Source organism: Pelodiscus sinensis, chromosome 18, assembly GCF_052426305.1.
Source record: "Pelodiscus sinensis isolate ZL-2025 chromosome 18, ASM5242630v1, whole genome shotgun sequence".
In the NCBI taxonomy this organism is placed as follows: Eukaryota; Metazoa; Chordata; order Testudines; family Trionychidae; genus Pelodiscus; species Pelodiscus sinensis.
The window spans coordinates 5,546,582-5,567,129 of NC_143069.1; the positions used below are offsets into that span (position 1 = coordinate 5,546,582).

General features: G+C 51.4%; 1 protein-coding gene across 2 annotated transcripts in view; it reads right to left on the reverse strand.

Annotated features, from left to right (window-relative positions):
• Nucleotides 1-17,992, reverse strand: part of LOC102457390 (Golgi-pH regulating cation channel-like) — a 33,365-nt gene extending 15,373 nt beyond the window's left edge. For both annotated transcript variants that reach the window (XM_089769941.1, XM_089769940.1), the window contains exons 1-8: nucleotides 17,822-17,992; nucleotides 14,322-14,388; nucleotides 11,856-11,944; nucleotides 5,407-5,526; nucleotides 4,970-5,014; nucleotides 1,508-1,741; nucleotides 873-978; nucleotides 269-333 (exon numbers count right to left, since the gene is read on the reverse strand). In XM_089769941.1, coding sequence (XP_089626067.1) covers nucleotides 269-333; nucleotides 873-978; nucleotides 1,508-1,741; nucleotides 4,970-5,014; nucleotides 5,407-5,526; nucleotides 11,856-11,944; nucleotides 14,322-14,388; nucleotides 17,822-17,950 — 855 coding nt within the window. In that variant the 5' untranslated portion in view covers nucleotides 17,951-17,992. The remainder of the gene's footprint in view (nucleotides 1-268; nucleotides 334-872; nucleotides 979-1,507; nucleotides 1,742-4,969; nucleotides 5,015-5,406; nucleotides 5,527-11,855; nucleotides 11,945-14,321; nucleotides 14,389-17,821) is intronic.
• Nucleotides 17,993-20,548: the final 2,556 nt, after the last annotated feature.

Below are 20,548 nucleotides of genomic sequence, written 5' to 3' on the forward strand. Positions count from 1 at the left end.
AGACCCACTGGGAGGCCCCAAAACAGCCAGGAGTGAGAGACAGCAGCAGATCCAAGCCTGGGGCGAAGAGACATCCCAGGAAAGCTCCTGCAGGGGGCCCAGCCAACGCGGCGGCTGATCTCCACTTAATGCCGTTGGCACTCAAGCCGAGGATGGCAAGGGGGAAATGTTAGATCCCCCAGGCTGTGCTCCCTACACTGAGCTACCGCGGGGGTTTGGGGCCTCCCCGGTGCCTTGACCCGGGTCAGGAGCCGCTCCTCTCACTCACCGCCATGAGCGGCCACTCGGAGGCCGAGATGTACTGGTAGACAGGGTGCTTCATCTGGACGTCAACTGGGGAGGGAACACGCAGCTGGGAACGGGAAGCAGCGAGAGGCGAGACGCCCGCCCACCACAACAGCTGTTCTCCAGGCCCATTCGCTGTCCCTTTCACCATCCCTCCCCTCCCCCCATTTTCCCTGAAACAACCTCCCACCAAACCCCCTTCCCCCCCACTCTCCCTGGGATGACTGCCCCTCCTCCCTCATCCCCCTGGCACTAGCCCCCCCACACCTGCTCACAACCCAGGACATCCACCCAACATACACACCCTCCTCTTCCCTCTCTCTATGCCCCCTCCCTCTGCTTCCCCCGCCCCCCGGGGAGGGTCACTACACACCTCTACCCACCATGGGGCAGCTACCCCTTCCCTGCCCACAACCTGTTCACCTGGGCTGGTCACCCTCCTTCCCCCGCTCCCTGGGACAGTCACCCTTCCCCTGTACAGCTGTCCTGTTCAAGGGCCACCAAGACACCTGCTCCCCCAGTGATTCCAACCCAGGCCGTGGGAGTGGAGGGGCAAAGTTGCAGCAACCTAACCCAGCTGCACTTACTTGTGAGCTCCCAGTTCGGGGCCACTTTTGGGTCCTTGCTCTGCCCCTCGATCTTCAGAATGAACATATAGGGCCCATCCTCCCAGGTCCTGGCTAAGGCATATAGCTGCAAACAGACAAGCCTGAGCGACAAACACGAGGTGCTCTGTCCTTCCCCCCTCCCCGACCCCCACACTAGCAAAGCAGCAGACACAATCAGCAGTTCTCACACCCTGGGATGGGACACTCGTTAACCCCCCAGAGACAGCACGAGGGGGAAGAGGACCTAGGGTGTGGGCTGAGCAGCACTGAAGGAGGAACCCTAGGCACAGCCTGGGGAGGAAAGCCAAGCTGTGGACGACTCTCTGTTGATGTCCATGTTGGAGACATAAAAACCCACGGGGGAAGGGGGGGCAGACGTGGGATTATACATACAATTTTGGCTCAGCCAATGACATGCTTGAGCATTGCTGATTATAGCCAGTAGGGGGCAGAAGAGTGTGCTGAGGAAGTCTATCCAGGGCAGCATTTGCCAGGCAGGGGTAGAGAAGAGCACCAGGATCGTACAGACACAAGCTGCTCCTTGAAGCAACTCTACCCCAGACAAGCCATCCAGCCGGCTCCCCTGGGACCCGCCAGCTGTCAGGGGCACCAACCTCCGACTTCTCCTGCCTCCCTGCTTTTAATTTCTTGGTTCCGTCGGTCTTTCCCGGGCCCAGTTTCTCTCCCTGGGTCTCGCTCGGCTTTCCGGCCGCCTCTGGCTTTTTGCTGGGCACACTGGCCAATTCAACAGCAGACGATTTCTGCTTCCCTGCGGCATCTTTGGCGGCATTCTCGGGCTGCACTCCCACAGTCTCGCGCCGCTTCACCTGCGCTGGCTGCTGCAGAGACTGCAGAAATTGAGACACAAGGGTGTGTGTCGGGAGAGGATTTTAGAAGACTCCAAATATGGTGTGGGGTATTTACAACACTTCTTTCCTGGTACATTTCAGATGGACAAAGGCCACAAAACATGCTTCTATTCTGCTGCAGAAATTTCCTCTAGATTAGAAATCCAAGCCTTCTCTAACTCAATTTTTGATCTTGGGGAACTCTAAGGACAACTGGACATTGGTAGGGTCAGGACATGTGACGGAGAAAGCAAGCGGGTTTATTCAGACAGTTTCAAGTTGTAACACATTTAAACTCAAACGATCAAACAACTGGGGGAATGACTCTTTCTAAAGAGTCCATAAACTGCCAGAAAAACTTCCTGTCCACATCTCTCAGTCTTCCAATCAGACATCCAACATAGTTAAGGTTTAATGGTTATTTTGTAAGGAAATACACAGAAAATTATGTAAATTGAAAACACACTTCCAGCCTTTTTATCCCTCAAAAAGAAGCAAGCAAGAAAAGGCCCAAAGTGAGCTGCTTGGAAAACAGATGGTCCTGTAACAAATAAATAGTTCAAGAAATTAATTCATCCCACGTCGGGGCAAAAAGCCAAAATTTCAAATTTGTTACTAAACAAATACCTGGGAAAAAATGAGTCATTCAAAAGGTTTTGTTTAAATACACTCACAATTTAGCTTCAAACTCCTGCCTTTTTCACATATAATAAAGTGTGTTTCTAAACTAAAAACTTCTGATCTTTCAGTTTGAACCAGGAAAATTTAGAAAATGGCAATAGCCTATTTTTTTTCCTCCCGAGAGGAAACACTGTAGAAATTAACATGATTTTGTGAAAGATTCCAGTTTAATCAAATAGCCTTTTCCAACAGAAAACTGGTTTGATGGAAATTTCCTGACCAGTTCTAGGTACGTACCCTAATTGATTTTGAATAGAGATGTTAAAACAATTAACTAGTTCACCATTTTAACTCAATGTCTTCCACAGCCACAGCCATGGGGTCCTGACATGGGTGTGGGGTCCCTGCTGCCTGACCCGCCGGCCCCTCCATGGCCAGGGCTGCTCCAGCCCGGCCAGAGTTCACTGGCAAGGGCTTCATGCTCACTAGTTAACTGTATTAACATCCTTATTATTTACCTGACTGGACACTTGCGAGTAAAATCAGAACCACTCTTCTTGCCACTGTTCAGGATTGGTTTCAAAGCAGCTTTTTGCCACTGCAACATCCCAGACAGAACGGATCACAGAATCCTAGAACACTAGAACTGGAAGGGAGCTCAAGAGGTCATCAAGTCCAGTCCCCTGCCCTCACGGCAGGACCCAGCACTGTCTAGACCAGGGGCTGCCAACCCATTTAAAGAGAGCCGAAACAGCGGCAGAAGAAATGTGAAAAGCCACATCAGAATTGTCAAGCAAAACAAAAAAACAAACAAACAACAAAACAAAAAAGAGGAGGCTGCTCCTTTAAGAAGCAAGCTTGGGCATTTTGGCCATATCAGGCTCCCGTTGACGGCTGCCATGTTGGGCGTCATTCTGAATTGCTACCAGTAAACACAGGGGAGCCGGGGCAGTTGGGGAGGAGCACAAGTGCAGCTTTGCAAGCCGCACTTTTGGGGGAGAAGAGCCACATGCGGCTCGTGAGCCATGGGTTGGCCACCCCGGTCTAGACCATCCCTGACAGATGTCTGTCTAACGTGCTCTTAAATATCTCTAGTGATGGAGAGTCCACAACCCTCCCTAGGCAATTTATTCCAGTGTTTCACCACCCTGACAGATAGGAAGATTTTCCTAATGTGCAACCTAAACCTGCCTGGCTGCAGTTTAAGCCCCTTGCTTCTTGTTCTAGCCTCAGAGGCCAAAGAGAACAATTTTTCTCCCTCCTCCTCGTGACACCCTTTTAGATACCTGAAAACTGCTGTCCTGTCCCCTCTCAGTCTTCTGCTTTCCAAACTGAAGAAGCTCAGTTCTTTTAGTCTTCCCTCATAGGTCATGTTCTCTAGACCTTTAATCTAGACCTCCAATCCTTCTCCAATTTCTCCACATCTTTCTTGAAATGTGGCGCCCAGAACTGAACACAAGACTCCAATTGAGACCTAATCAGCACAGAGTAGAGCGGAAGAATGACTCCTCGTGTCTTGCTCACAACACTCCTGTTCCTGTAGCCCAGCATCATGTTTGCTTTTTTTGAAACAGCGTCACACTGTTGACTCATATTTAGCTTGTGGTTCACTATGAGCCCTACATCCCTTTCTGCCGGACTCCTTCCTAGACAGTCGCTTCCCATTCTGTACGTGTGAGACTGATTGTTCCTTCCTAAGTGGAGCACTTTGCATTTGTCCTTATTCAACTTCATCCTATTTACCTCAGACTATTTCTCCACATTGTCCAGATCATTTTGAATTATGGATGCTGTAGATATAATACTGTGACAGGTAGCAGGCAAAGGAACATTTCTCCCTGTATCATATCTCACAAGAGCAGCAAAATATTTTTCCATTGCAACTAAGAAATAACCTCAGCTCATGCATTTAGGAGGGGGAAGAATTGCTGTCCTGTTGAAACTGCAGAGGGGAAGCACAGGGAGGCCAGAAAGAAACTCCTAGGAACATAATTCAGCTGGGGTACCAGGGCTTGCAGCTGACTCCATTGGCTCTACCTTCAGCATGAGCATCAGCCTCTTACCCTGATTGTCCCTCGATGGATACAGAGCATTGGGGTCTACACCGATCTGGAGGGGGAAAAACCCTCTACTGCACCCCTTAGCACCAGCACTGGCTGTGAGGTGGGAACGCCCCCGATAAGTCACCCAACCGGCTGCCTGCAGCACAGCGCCCCCTAGCACTGCTCTGGCATAACCACCCATAAAGAATCCAACCCCAGATCCCAAAGAGTTCTGGGCTAGTGATGTTAAATATTAGTCAATGGAATAGTCAAATAACCTCATGAATTCTTTCCGGTTAGTCGACTAGTCTTTAGCTCCCGGGGGTGGGGCTGGCAGACAATGCGCCTCCCTCCCAAAGAGCCCCCTGCCACTCCGTGCTGCTGCCTCTATTAAGAGGCAGCAGCAGGGGGTGCCAGGTAGGAGCTGGTCTATGAGGGGCACTAGTTTAAAAAACAGATCCCCTTGTGGACTAGCTGCCTGTCACCCTGTGCTGCTGCCTCTGATAAAGAGGCAGCAGCAGGGGGTGGCAGCAGCCCTTGTCGAGGGTGGAGTGGGATTACTCACCTGCAATTCCTTGGGGTGATCCATGTGGGCAGGGAGCTTGAACGCCTCCATATTCAGCGAAAGCAAGAGAGAGAGGAGAGTCACCAAGAGCAGCTGGCAGAAAGCAGGGGGGCACCCCGGGATCCCCGCAGCCATCAGGGCCCCCAGACCCTCCAACAGCCAAAGAGCCCCCAGCTACTCTTCTTTTTCAAGCAGCTGAATGAGAATCCCCAGGGCCACAAGCCACCCCACCTGCCCACACAATCAGCCTGCGCTTGTATTGCCCCCCATGACAAGGGCACCCCCCAAACTGGCCCCCCCAGGACCTCCCAGCCACCAGACACCGCCCCGCACTCCCATTCCTAAGAGCGCTGTTCAAATGGAGAGATCTGGGCTCTGTTCTCTGCCCAGCCCCCCCACCCCAGGTTTCCCAGCCCTCAGCCCCAGAGGGAACTCACCTCCAGGGGGATCGGGTGGCTGCAGTTGAAGGGTTTGTAGGTGTGCAGCATGTACTGGCCAGAGCTCTTCGGCTCCATCTCCATCTTGTAGTTTGCCAGGTAAATCTCTGCTCTCTTCTCCTGCAGGGGTGGGGAGAGACTAGAACCGAGGCCCAGAGATCTTCCTGACCAGACTGATCCCAATAGCCCATCACCCGCTCAGTATGCTCCGGCCAACATCCTAGAGAGAAGGGCGGGTGAGCCGCCCCCTCCCTTCCCCCCAGGGGTAGCCATGACATTGTGCATCAAGGAGAGTCCAGCAGGGAGGGGTCATTTCCCAGCAAACGAGTGGAAAAAAATCAACACCCTCCTCCCCTTCAGCTCCCCCCAAGGGAAAGAACTGTGAATGAATCTGGTTTAAATTCACAGCTTTTAGTTCACACAAGAAGGGCCAGACCAAAGGCCCATCTAGCCCGGTGTCCTGTCTGCCAACCGTGACCAGTGCCAGGTGCCCCAGAGGGAATGAACAGACCAGGGGATCAAATATTCCCTCCCGTTGCCCATCCCCAGCTACTGGCAAACAGAGGTAAGGACACCGCCCTGCCCAGCCTGGCGAATAGCCATTGAGGGACCTATTCAGCTCTTTTTTGGTACCCTGCTATAGTCTTGGCCCTCACAGCATCCTCTGGCAAGGAATTCCACAGGCTGACTGTACGTTGGGTGAAGAAATATTTCCTTTCCTTTCCTTTGTTTTGAACCGGCTGCCTATTAATACATCTGGCGACTCCTAGTTCTTATGTTATCAGTAAATAACACGTCCTCAGTTACTGTCTCCATACCCCATGATTTATAGACCAGTGTTTCCCAATTGGTGCTCCGTGGAACTTCAGGGTTCCGCAAAGCGAAAGTAAGGGTTCCGCGAGAACGCGGCATTGCCCCGCCCCCTCTTAAAGAGACAGAGTATTTTGCAGGTTTTTTTGCTCAACCAGTTCTGGAGGGGCTTTTTTTTTTTTTTTTTTTGCACTTGCCAAATTTTACTCTGGGTTCCTTGAAATTATTTTAAGCTGAAAAGGGTTCTGTGGCCAAATAAAATCAGGAAACACTGTTACAGACCTCTTCATATCCTCCCTCTCCCCCCAGTTCTCTCTTTCCCAATCTGAAAAGCCCCAGTCTTAATCTCTCCTCATACGGAAGCCGTTCCATACGCCTCATCATTTGTGTTGTCCTTTTCTGAACCTTTTCCAATTTCAATGTATCTTTTTTGAGAAGAGGCGCCCACATCTGCCCGTAATTTCAAGACGTGGACATACCATGGGTTCATACAGAGGCAATATGATATTTTCTGTCTTACTATCTATCCCCAACATTGTGTTCACTTTATTCGCTGCCACTGCACACTGGGTGGATGTTTTCAGAGAACTATCTCCAATGCCTCCAAGATCTCTTTCTTGAGTGGCAACAGCTAATTTAGACCCCATCATTTTGTATGGAGAACTGGGATTATGACTTCCAATGTGCATTACTTTGCATTTATCAGCATTAAATTTCATCTGCCATTTGGTTGCCCAGTCACTCAGTTTTGTGAAATCTCTTTGTAACTTTCTGCATTCAGCTTTGGACAGAATTATCTTGAGTTGTTTTTTATCATCTGCAAATTTTGCCTCCTCACCATTTTCCTCTTTTTCCAAATCATTCAGGGTATGTCTATGCTGCAAAGTTAATTGGAAACAACAGCTGTTATTTCGAATTAACTTTAATAGTGTCTATACATGCCAACTTTAATTCATATTTGGTAAATCTCATTTTCCACCATTTTCGAAATATTTGAATAGCTATTTTGAATTAAGTGCTGTGTAGACACTTAATTCGAAATAGGTGGCCTCCAGCCCTTCCCAGGGAGCCCTGGTGGCCACTCTGGGCACAATCAGGAAAACTTACTCTCCTCTCCCCCAGCACTGGAGCCATTAAAGGGGTAGACCCTGGCCACAGCGCCTATGCCAGCTCCAAGCCTGTCAGCCCAGAGCCAGAAGTGGCCACTGGGGCCCCTGACCCAGTGGCCCCAAAACATAAGCCAGCAAGCCACTGGCAGCCAGCCCTCCACCACTCCCCAGGAGCAGTCTGCCAGCTCCCAGGAGCCTGACAGGGGCTGGAGAAGGCAGGCGCCTTCCTGGTCCAGGATGGAGATCCTGGACCTTATTCAGGTTTGGGAGGGATGCCCCCAAGGTCCATGATCTCCACACTAGACGGAGGAATGCGGCCATCTATAGCAGGATAGCTGCCAGCCTGGCCACCAAAGGCCACATGCGAACCCAGGAGCAGGTTTGATGAAAATCAAGTTGGTCTGGCAAGACCCCCAACCCTGGGCCCTGAGCTTCCCCTCACTTTCCCCTTCCAGCTCCCTCCTCCCAGGATAAGTGGAAGGACGTGAGGGAGGAATGGGCACGAGCCCCCAGTGGGGAGAACCGCGGTGGCTCTGAGGGCTCTTCGGGGTGGATGTTCTCCCGCAGGGACTCCTGGATCCTGACAGCCCCCCTATGGACTCCTCGGATGGCAGCCTGCAGCAAGTGCAGCTGGGCTGAGGGCAACAACCCCACGAGATGCACCGGCGTGCCCAGGGGCAGCTCTGGCTCCATGTGGCCGAGTGCTGCGGTGTCCTGAGTGCGGGCACTCAGGGCACTCCAAGACAGGAATGCTTTGCTGTCCCTCATTGAGGTAAACAAGCAAGCGGGGAACCCTGACAACTGTCTGTCCAGGGTGGGGGTAGGGTCCCTTTAAGCACAGAGCTCAGTTAGCCTCAGACAGCAGCACCACACACTAATTCCTAACCTGATGCCCTGCCGACACTGGTTCCGGCCAGCCTTAACTTCGGTTCAGGGTCCACTCAGTGTGGACACGATATTTTGAAATAGCAAAACGCTATTTTGAAATAGCTTTTGTATGTAGATGCGTTAATATGAATTAGCTTAATTCGAATTAACTATTTCTAATTAAGTTAACTCGAATTAACGCTGTAGTGTAGATGTACCCTTAGAAATGTGTTGAACAGCTCTGGTCCAAGTACAGACCCCTACGGGGCACCACTAGTCACCTCTCTCCATTTGGAAAACCGACCATTTATTCCTACCCTTTGTTTCCTGTCTTAATCAGTTACCAATCCATAACAGGACCGTCCTCCTTATCCCATGACAGTTTACTGTGCTTACCAACTCTTGGTGAGAGACCTTGTCAGAGGCTCTCTGAAAAACTAAGTACAGCATATTCACTGGATCCCACTTGTCCACATGCTTTTAAACCCCTTCAAAGAATTATAGCAGTTTGGTGAGGCACAATTTCACTTTACAAAAACCATGTTGAATTTTCCCCAATAAAACATGTTCAGCTCTGTGTGACAACTCTGTTTGGATGTCTACACTTGCACCCTCATGCAAATGAAGACATTCGAAATTGCAAATGAAGCCGGGATTTACATAATCCCGTTACGTTTGCATAATCGCATTATGGCGCTATTTAGAAGTAACAAACGCAGCATAGATGAGGCTATTTCGGGAGAACACCCTTCTTTCGAAATAACTGTTAAACCTCATTTTATGAGGAATAAGGGTTATTTCATGGGAAGGGTGTTCTCCTGAAATAGCTGCATCTACACCGCGTTTGTTACTTCTAAATAGCGCTATTTTGAAATAGCGCCATAATGCAATTATGCAAATGAAGTACGGGATATGTAAATCCCGGCTTCATTTGCATCGCTCTCTTGAAAGTATAGACATACCCTTCTTTACTATCGTTTCAACCAGTTTGCCTGGTACTATAGTTAGACTTACTGGTCTATAATTGCTAGAATCACCTCTGGAATTATTTTAAGAAGCTGGTGTCACATTAACTATGCTCCAGTCATCTGGTATATACACTGATTTAAATGACTGGTTACAAACCAGTTAGTTGTTCTCCAATTTCACATGAGTTCTTTCAGAACAGTAGGGTGAATACCATCTGATCCTGGTGACTCATTAATTTATCAATTTTTTCTAAAATATCCTCTAATGACACCTCTCCTCCGATCTGTCAAAGAACGGCTCAGATTTGGGAATATCCCTCACATCCTCAGCCGTGAAGACTGATGCAAAGAATTCATTCAGTTTCTCCACAATGGTCTTGTCTCCCTTCATTGCTCCTTTAGCATCTCAATTGTCCAGCGGCCCCTGGGTGTTTAGAAGGCTTCCTGTTTCTGAAGTACAGGCGACCCCAGACTTACGAACACCCGACTTATGACCCCCCACATTTCCAACCATTTTTTTCCCCATGCGAGAGAGCTCCTAAAACCCCCCAATGTACGTCCGCCACTCGCATTTATGACAGATTCAACGCAGACTCCATGCATCATCCCAAAACAGGAAACACACAAGGTCAGTCAGACTCTCCAGTCTGCAGCTCCTGCTTGAACGGTGAGCGTCTCCGCCACGTCGGTTTTCACTTTTTAGTTATTTTTGTGCATTATTTGAACCATTTAGTTTAGTTTTCCTCCATTTCTGTAGTCAATTTTGGTATTTTTAGGGTATGAAATGGGTTTCCAGGAACAGAACCGCTACTTATAACATTGCGCCTATGGGAAATAAGGGTTTGACTTACAATGGTTCTCCAGGAACCAATTAGGTCGTAAGTGCGGGGGTCGCCTGGGCTTAATGTTTTTCCTGTTACCTTTGAGTTTTTGGCTCACTGTTCTTCTAATTCCTTTTTGACCTTCCTAATTATATTTTGTACATTTTGTTTGCTAGAGTTTATGCCAGAGTCCTTTCTATTTCCCTCACTAGGATTTAACTTCCACTTTTTAAATGATCCTTTTGAACTCTTATTGCTTCTTTTACTTTGTTTTTAGCTTCTCTGATTATGTTTTTTAATCTGGGGCACACATTTAAGTAGAGACTGTATTATCGGGTCTTTGAAATCACTAAGCATGAAAACTTTTTACTTTTGGCACTGTACCTTTTAATGTATAATTAACTTCCTACACATTTTTGCTTAGTTCCCCTATCTGAAATTAAATGCTATAGTGGTGGGCTGCTCTGGTGTTTCCGCTACCACAGGGATGCTAATTATATTACAGTCACCATTACCAAGAGAAGAGTGCAGGGGGATGTGATAGCAGCACTCAGCTACCTAAGGAAGGTTCCAAAAAGGATGAAGAGGTTCTTCTCAATGGTGACAGATGGCGGAAGGAGGAGCAATGGTCTCAGATTTCACTGTGGGAGGTCTAGGTTGGATATTAGGAACAACTATTTCCCTAGGAGGGTGGTGAAGCACTGGGCTGGGTTCCCTAGGGAGCGGTGGAATCTCCATCCCTAGAGGTGTTTAAGTCCCAGCTGGACAAAGCCCTGGCTGGGATGATTGAGTTGGGATTGGTCCTGCTTTGGCCAGGGGGCTGGACTCAATGACTCCTGAGGTCTCTTCCAGCTCTAGGATTCTGTGATTCAAGAGATTTCTCTATTGCTCCATGTGGACATTCAGTGACCTTAATTTCATTAATCTGAATTTCAGTGAATTCAACTCCACTGAATTAAGGCCACTTATTCCAAAGGAGCAGCCACACAAATCATTAATCTGGTTTAACTGTCCCAGATTGGCAATTCTAAATTTTCCTTAAAATTGAGAAAATCCCTAAAATACCTCCACGCCAACAACAGTACCACATGTCCCCACTGTCCCCTCCTCCCCCACTCCCTGACACTAAAGGATTTTAACGATAGTTTGTACTGGGGCGTCTTCCATCCAATGGCTCCAAAGCGATTTATACACATTAATGATGCCTCCCAAACCCAGCTCCCACCATTCACTTGCAAGGTCAGTATCATCCTCGTTTCACAGAGGGGAAACTGAGGCATGGGGTGGGGAAAAGAACTCGCCCAGGATTATAGGGAATCCATGGTACAGTTGGGAACAGAAGCCAGGAATCCCGACCAGACACCATTCCCCAGTCTCACGCACTACACTCTGAGTGCCAGGAATAGAACCCAGCACTCCTGGCTCCTGCTCTAACCACTGGACAAGGGTCCCTCTGGGAGAGTAGGTGTAAAAGGCCTCTATGCTCAGAGCTCTCATGTAGGGATGGTAATCATTTAATTTGGTAACCGTGTAATTGCTTAAAAAAATCTTAGCGGTTACACATGCTGCGGACTCTGCAGTATATCGATTAGCTTTATTCTTCAGAGCCTGTAGCAAAGTCTCCCCAGAAGCAGAGCTGGCAGCCCTTCCTCACCCGGCTCCTGGGGAGGAGACTTTGCTGCACTGCCACAGCAAAGCATCAGCTAATTGGTTAATCAGTTAAACTCTAACATCCCTACTCTCATGCCAACCAATCTGTTCTGAATCCCTCGTCCATCCAGTCACCCCACTTCCTCCGCCTTTCCCAAGCGTCTCCTGCTCCCCTCATCACCCAGCAAGCAGAGCCCAGGCCACGAGGACACGGAGGGGCTTACATCTATGTAGACTTCGTTGTGACAATGGGAGCTCCGCAGGTACCAGGTCAGGTTGAGGGTCAGCCCCGGGGAGCACGCCTTTGGCAGCACTGCAAAACAGAGGAACCTTCATCACCCAGCCAGCGAGCACCCAACACCCCGGCAGTCATGACCCATAATCCTTCTAGTTTTTTCCACGTGTGGAATACATTTGTATGTGCACCAGGGCACGCATGGATGTGCACCACCAGTAGCACTGCATGCTGCCTGCTGTGGGCACTCTGATAATCAGCGGGGTGGCACCTGAATCTCTCCTGGGGGGCTGCACGAGTCATTGATCACGACAGGGTGCAATGCAAGCCGTTTGCCTCCTCAACAGAAAAACACAGAGATAACATCAACATTGGAAAAAATATGGAGATAAAACGGGGAGCCCTTCCCCCACCACCAGAGTATGTAGTGGTGTGATGGGGGTGAGACCGGAGATTAGATAAGATTAGAAGATGCTAAACTTGGAAGGACTTACGACTGTTCGCATTTACGACCGAAGCTGTCATAAAAGGCGGACCCCGAGTTACAAATGCGATCCGTGCTTATGAACAGCGCGGTCGTGTGTAACTCTATGGGGTCCGATTTACGAACAAACCGAGTTATGACCAATTGCTTGGTCTGTAACCAGTTCGTAAGTCGGGGAGAGGCTGTAAATCTGAAATTATTTTGCAAGGGGAGCTGGGGCGGGGAGGGAGAGGAAAGGAGTATCATTAACCCCACTTCACAGACAGGGAAACTGAGGCAGGGATGGGTCGGGTCAGCAGTTGAGCCAGAAGCAAAAACCAGCTCTCCCACGTCTCTGGTCAGAACTCAAGCCACACAACATCTTTTTCGGAGAGAGACCAATTTGCTTCTGTCCCACCAGCAAAGGCTGAATATTTGGGACTCCACAGGCCCAGGGACCTTGTTCAGCTGGAAGGGCCAATCCGCAATGGGTCAGTTTTCCTTTCAGTTTCTCTCGCTTCCTCTCCAGGGTACAGGCACTAAGCAAATCCACCCTGTGTGTGGCTGCCAGAGAACGTCAACCCCCAGCATGTTGCTGTTACATCCCTCACTTGAAGCGTTGCCAGCTCAGCTGATCTCCGGCACTTAAAGCCCCAACCACTGAATTTACACAATCAGATGAGACTCAAGACAAGCCAGAAAATCTGACTCCCTCAAGCATCTGATACCAGAAATCAAAACACGAGGTGTGTTTTTATTAATCATTTTTCAAAATCTCATCATTTGCCAGTCCATCATGTGATGCTGGGGGAGCCGACATGCAGGTTTTAAACCCCTGAGCTCAGCAATACAGCACAAGGGACTCACTAGCAGAGCCCTGTGCAGATACAAACTTTGTAGCTGTAAATATAAAACAGGTATCTGTGGATTTGCAGAGTTCTACTCATTAGCTTCAACAGAAACAGATTCCATGCTGAAAACTTAGTTATCCTGCTAACTCAGGGCCTGTGTTTCATATTCTTTTGCAACTGAGATTTTTTATTTTTTTTAAAAAAAAGCAAAGACATTTTGTGATGCTTTGGAACATTGTCCCTGGCTCCCAACAATAGGACGAGACACATATTTTGTATGTTCCTTGGTGACATGCACAACTGTCGCTGCTGATCTTCGCTGAACACTGGGGCTGTTTTAAATGTTTTCTCTCTCTCCCTGGAGTTCTGAGCACATAGCATAGCAGCTGCTGAAATGACACATAACAGAGTAGTATTTTGATAGAATCCAAAGGGCTTTTCAAAACAGGACATTTTTAAATGCCCCAGCTCAGTGAGTTACCTATCACAGAGTTCTTTCCGTTTATTGGACAGCTCCAGTTCTTTAAGATTTAGTATTCCCCTCTCAGGAAAGCTGAGATGAAAGGTTTCAAATCTGGTTGCCTAAAACCGAGCTCCGTAAACTCTGTATTTAGGCTCCTAATGAAGGGCTGAACATGCAAACACTTAGGCATATGCTTCTCACAGCATGCTAGATCTTCTTTGACACAGTTTCCCATTAGCAAATAGTTTTCAAGGAACCACGTGAACCGAGATGAAGCTTTGTGGAAAACGTTAGGAAAATGGTTAGAAAATGGCCAGACATCCCCCAAATGCTCTATGGAATCTGAAAATCCTGCCCCCATTGGGCTTTAGGAGCTTTACACATCTGGGTCTCCCCTGTTTTGGCTCAAACGTTTTGCATGGTTTAGCTGATGGATATTGGGAGGCCCAGTTATCATACACACAACACCCCTCCCTGTTCTAAGCCATGTTTCAGGTAGGGCTGTAGATGATTAACTGGTTAGCGTCACCTTTACTAGGTGACACTTTCCGGTTATGATTAACTGGCACAGCCCCCACCTGTCCTGCCGAATCATGAAATTATTAAACCATGCTTAACTAGTTACCTAATTAAATGAGATTTTACATCCCTAATTTCAAGACCTCTGAAGCTACTCACCCTGGAGAGCGATTGAAGAGCCATTGAACATTGTCTTGGAGAACACAAACAGGTTCTTGGTGTTATTCTGAAAAGGCAAGGGTGGGCGGATTATTTCAGTCACAAGATAAGAAAACCCACGGGGGGGAGGTGTTTGTCCCCTAAATAAACTGATGCAAGGGACTCCAGAAATGTGCACTAGCAAAACATCCTAAATAAATCACTCGGGCAAACTGCTTTGCAAATAGCCTAGAATGGAAAAAGTTTAGCACGGCTGCTTCCAGGAAGGACAGAAGAAAGAGCGGTGTTTCATCCCCCTAACTTGTCATCAGGAGAGCCAATGAGAAAGGGCAATGAAGGAGGCAGCATGATCCAGTGGTTAGAACACAGGCTGGGTACTCACTAGGACTGCATCCCACTCTCAGCGCTTTCCCTTCCCACATTTTATCATGTCTCTTTGGATTAATCTCTCTTACTAGGGGTTTGCACAGCACCTAGCATGACGGGAGCTTGGCTGGTTCCTCCAATAAAGGCAAGAGTACTAGCAGCTTCCAAGCGGCGAGACTGAGAGGAGATTAGAGGACTCAAAGGACTGAGGTTGTGAGTTCAAATACAGTCTGCTGCTAGCGAGGAATAATAAATGGGATGGGATTGGACTGTTAGGGCTGTACAGGTGAGGAGACAGCTGAGGAAACCAAGGGGAGTGGTAGGAAGTCACTGAAATAGAGATGGTGGGAGATAGGGATGGGGATAATTAGCGAAAGCAATGAGCTTAGTCAAACACAAACACCACAATGTGCCGGGCTGTAGGTGTTATGGGCTGGAGATCACATGACCCACACTGACCAAGTTCCTGGCTCTTCCCCCCAAGTGGCTGCTCCAGGGCAGGACTAGTGGAAGGTTCCTGGGAGGGGAGGGGATCAGGTGGACTCTCAAGCTGGTGAAGTTTTAACAGCCCAAATGTGGTCACGCTGGGGAAAACCAGTCAAATCTGTAAACACGCGGCCACCTTCAGCAGAGATCTCCAGGATGTATGAATTGAAACTGGGTCGCAACACACCTCTGCAGCAGGTGCAGACAGGGAAGCAAGACACCGTGTTACGTCCAGACACAGCGGAAGAGCCACAATGAAGACCAAGGAGTCCTGACTCCTAGTTTCTCTGCTGGAACCATGTCCTCACTCAGACCCAGAATTAGGCAGAAAACCCAGGAGTCCTGACTTTCATTGCTCAACATCCCCCATTCCTACTTTGTGAATAGAAGGCAGGTTCCCAACTCCCAGTCACCTTGCTGTAACTTCCTCCTCTGTTTGGTTTGATGAGAAGCAATCCCATTCCAGGCACATCCCATTTTCCTGGCATAACCAAACCCTTACGCTGCTTTAAGTTGTAACAACAGGAAGCTGCCTACCAAATTCGGTAGTCCTAGTTCTCACCGTTTGGGAGGAGTTCTTGGACAGACAAACTCTCTCAGTTATATAGTAGATAAGAACAGAACAATTATTTCCTCTGCATATTTTATACTAGGAAACCTGGCAGCTGTGGGATTGAGGCACTAGACGGGGATCCAGGAGATCCATGCTCAGAGCTCGACCATTAGTGTAATCTACTCGCCCGTGGTGAATAGATTACAAGCTGGCACAGCGGTGCAGCGCAATAAGTGCATGCGCAGCATGCCGAACCATACGGCTGGCGAGCAGGGCTCGCTGCCGCTTGGCGAGCCCTGTACAGGCAGTCCCCAGGTTACATACAAGATAGGGACTGTAGGTTTGTTCTTAAGTTGAATTTGTATGTAAGTCGGAACTGGTACATATTGTAGGGGAAACTCTAGCCAAACATTTCTCCAGTGCTCAGTTTTATTCTCCCACACCTCACTTCCCTCAGTCCTTTATTCTCAGGTGTCTGCTGAGAAAAGCCGCTCCGCGTCTCCCTAGTCTGCTCGGGGGGGGGGGGGGGGGCACGCTAGCTTCGTATCTCCCTGGTCTGCTGGGGGGAAGCAGCTAGTGCGGGGTTGCCTCACTCCGTTTGGAAGTAGGGATCCAATGTAAGTCGGATCCATGTAACCCGGGGACTGCCTGTATATGCTTAATTCCCAACTTTGCATTGGATTTACCTTACAGAAGTCATTCTTTGAGCCTCGGCTCCCATATGGCAATTTAGGGGCCAAAATTCACCCTCCCTACTTCCCTTTGTCTCTCAACTATTTAGACAGAACGTTCTTCAGGCCCGAAAAGCTCTCTCAATCTGCATAGAGCCCAACGCAATAGGGCCCTTTCTCAGCAGGAGATTCCAGCCTCTACCATTATAGGCTTGTTGTTAAATAATCATGTCTTGTCTGATGCAGGACACTTCGCAGCGAGTGGACAACCAGTGGCATTTGACATCGCAAGATACTGAAAGCTACAGCAAGTCAAAGAGGGAGGGATTTGCAAAGCAGATTGCTCGAAACTTTAGGGAGTGTAAACATCTCTTTAACCTATAAAACTAAAACACATGCCGGAGAAAGGCTATCTCTGGTAAAAGATTTCCATGCACACAGGCCTGCGCTCAGAGCGTCCATACTTAGGTAGCTTCCCAGCCCTGCAGGCACTGGAAGGCTCAGCAGTGCACTGCCAAGGCTCTCACACCAAGCAGCAGTGGGCACAGGGCTGCTGAAGTTGTACCCGTGGGGATACTTTGACCCCTTTCCCCAGTGTAGGCTGTAGGTGAAGTGAGGAAGCCCCATGGCCCCTAGGAACAGAACAGACCCTAAGAGCACGTCTGTTTCACAGGACAAGGCAAACAAGCAGGTGGAACAGCCTGAGTCATGCAGGGGACCCCAGCCCTGTGCCAGTATGGGAGCACGTAGGGATCCAGAGCAGGGCACCCCCGGTCTCCCTCGCCATAGGGGCCCGCAGCAGGGCACCCCCGCCCCCCCTCTACAGGGCCCCCCCCGCAGGAGAGCCCCTCACCCCACAGGGCCCCCCCCGCAGGAGAGCCCCTCACCCCACAGGGCCCCCCCCGCTCTCCCTCCCCCCACCCCCCCCGCAGGAGAGCCCCTCGCCCCACAGGGCCCCCCCCCGCAGGAGAGCCCCGCCCCCCCCCACAGGGCCCCCCCCGCAGGAGAGCCCCGCCCCCCCTCGCCCTACAGGGCCCCCCCCGCAGGAGAGCCCCGCCCCCCTCCCCCCACAGGGGAGCCCCTCACCCCACAGGGCCCCCCCGCAGGAGAGCCCCGCCCCACAGGGCCCCCCCCGCAGGAGAGCCCCGCCCCCTCTCCCCCCATAGGGGAGCCCCTCGCCCCACAGGCCCCCCCCGCAGGAGGGCCCCGCCCCCTCTCCCCCCATAGGGGAGCCCCTCGCCCCACAGGGCCCCCCCGCAGGAGGGCCCCGCCCCCCAGGGGCCCGCAGCAGGGGAGCCCCGCCCCCCCAGGGGCCCGCTCTCGAGGGCTCTGGGCGCCGGGCCGTGGGGGGATGGGAAGGCGGCCCCGTAGGGGGCGGGGTCTCTGTCGCGACAGGCCCCGCCCCTCGCGCGCCGCCGACTCACGCTGTGGGCGCTCAGGAGCCAGCGGCCCCGCTCGGAGCCCGCCCCGCCCGCCAGCGCGGGCCCCAGCGCCAGGAGCAGCAGCAGCGCGAGAGGCCGCGTCCCCGCGCCGCCCCGCCGCGCGGCCGCCATCCTCTTCCGGCCCGGCACCACGTGACGCGCGTCGTGGCCAGGGGCCGGCGGGAAAGTGCCAGCCCCGGGGCGGGGCGAAACAAACCCCGAGCGGGGACCGGGGGGAAAGTGCCAACCCCGGGGAGGGGCGAAACAAACCCCGAGCGGGGACCGGCGGGAAAGTGCCAGCCCCGGGGCGGGGCGAAACAAACCCCGAGCGGGGACCGGCGGGAAAGTGCCAGCCCCGGGGAGGGGCGAAACAAACCCCGAGCGGGGACCGGGGGGAAAGTGCCAACCCCAGGGAGGGGCGAAACAAACCCCGAGCGGGGACCGGGGGGAAAGTGCCAACCCCGGGGAGGGGCGAAACAAACCCCGAGCGGGGACCGGGGGGAAAGTGCCAACCCCAGGGAGGGGCGAAACCAACCCCGAGCGGGGACCGGGGGGAAGTGCCAACCCCGGCAGGGGGAATCATTCCTCCCTTTTCTGACAACGGGCTGGGAAGCAGGCTCAGGGAAGGGTGAAAAAATACCCCCCCCCCCCGCCACCGCAGGGGCTAGGGCATAAAGCCACACCCGGGCTATATAGAGCCAGCCCTGACTGCCAAGGGACAGCGCCCCCTACTGCCCTTGCCCTGCAGCACAGCGCCACCTAGCGCCGCACTGGGGCACTGCTCAGCACTGGCTGTCCGAGAAAAGCGGCCCCTCCTGCCCTCCTGCAGCACTGCACTGGGGTCAGCACTGACTGCCAGGGGACAGCGCCCCCTACTGCCCTCGCCTTGCAGCACAGCGCCACCTAGCGTCACACTGGCTGTCCGAGAAAAGCTCCCCCTACTGCCTTCCTGCAGCACTGCACGGGGGCAATGGGGTCAGCACTGACTGCCAGGGAACAGCGCCCACTATTGCCCTCGCCTTGCAGCACAGCGCCACCTAGCGTCACACTGGCTGTCCGAGAAAAGCTCCCCCTACTGCCTTCCTGCAGCACTGCAGGGGGGCAATGGGGTCAGCACTGACTGCCAGGGAACAGCGCAGCGCCCCCTAATGAATCAGCCTACCATACTGCAAATAGGTTCAATCCTAGAGACCCTGCCAGGCCCCCTGCAGGGAAGCTTGTGCTCTGCTTGAAAAGTACAAATGAGGCTGCCTGAAAAATCTCTCTCCCCCTGCGGGCCGCATGGCGCTGCATTAACCAGCTGCTGGAGAGTGTACCTAAGCCTTCGCTAATTCTGCCTTAGTCCCTGACCAACATGGCCTAGCGACAGAACTCAGCACTAAACTGCAGTTCAAGTTAGGAATGAGAAAGGCTGTGGGGGCAGGGGCAACGTTTCCTCTAATTGTTTTCATGTGCAGAATAATTTTTTAGTGTGCACCCAGGCATGTGTGAATGTGCACCACCAATAGAAATGCATGCTGCTAGCAGGGCGCTCTGCTAATCAGCTGGGCAGCATTTGAATCTTTCCTGGGCGGGTCTCTCTTCATGCCCCAGCCAGGTTCTCCGAGAAAGCCGGTGCTGCAGCTGACACGCTCCACAGCCCCAAACAGAGATAAAGGGATGCATGAGTAGAAGACACCCTCCCTATCGCCTCTGAGCAGCTGGTTCCCCAATATGTTGCATTCAACACAGTTCTGCTTTGGGGGTTGTTTCCCATCTACTTTACATGGAGAATGACTGTGCTAGGCCGGGAGTGATGGAAACTCAATCTCACTGGGTATCTAGATGTATAGGATACAGGATGCCAGCTAGCCCCATCTGGGAGCACTTGTACTCTGGAAAAGGACCTGAAGCCAGATCCCCAATATAACGTGGCACCTATCTATTGGCTTTGATGAGCCAAATTCCCAACGGTGGGAATCAACCTAGCTCTGTTGGACTCAGAGGGGTGTCCATGTTAGCCTGCAGCTTTAAAAGCAGCTTTTTCAAAATGAGGAGTAGTCCTGTGGCACCTTAGAGACTAACACAAATACATCTAGTGTCAGGCGCTGTCGTGGGCAAGTGGAAGAAGAGGCTTTTGTCCTCCAAAGCTCATGATGAGTCTCTAAGGGGCCCCAGGTCTACTCCTTGCTTTTAAAAGTTGTTTTTAAACTCTGTTGGGATCACTGGAGACATATTCCCCCACGGGAGTAAATCAGTGACATCGATTTACGCCATGTGGGACTCAGCCCATTGTAGCCAACTTTCTTCTTGGCATATCCCTTGGAGGCAGGAGGGTGCTGGGACCCTGCGCGCTCACATTCCAGGCAGCTGATTCAGAGCAAGGCGCTTCCTTCTCCCTCCCTCCCTCCCCCCCCCCACCCCCTTTCCTGGGGAAACCACGACGAGTTTTCACTCTGCCTCATTGCTGCGCTGCTGGCAGCTAACCGGAGATGGGGGAGGGGGAGGAGTTAAGGGGCGGGGATTCATTATCCAACTCCCTTAAAGAAAGAGGATGCAGCTAAATCTGCCCACAGTTTGTTGCGTCTGGCGCTGAATTCGGTTTTGTGTTTACACAGGGTAATCCAAAGTCACTCCGGGATCAGACTCGATCCCCGGTCCTGAGCGGCCAGGCACACAAGTTCTGAGCATGGGGCCTATGTTTCATGGGTCAGGCCAGTGCCCATGCAGAGAGCCTCATTGGCCTGCACG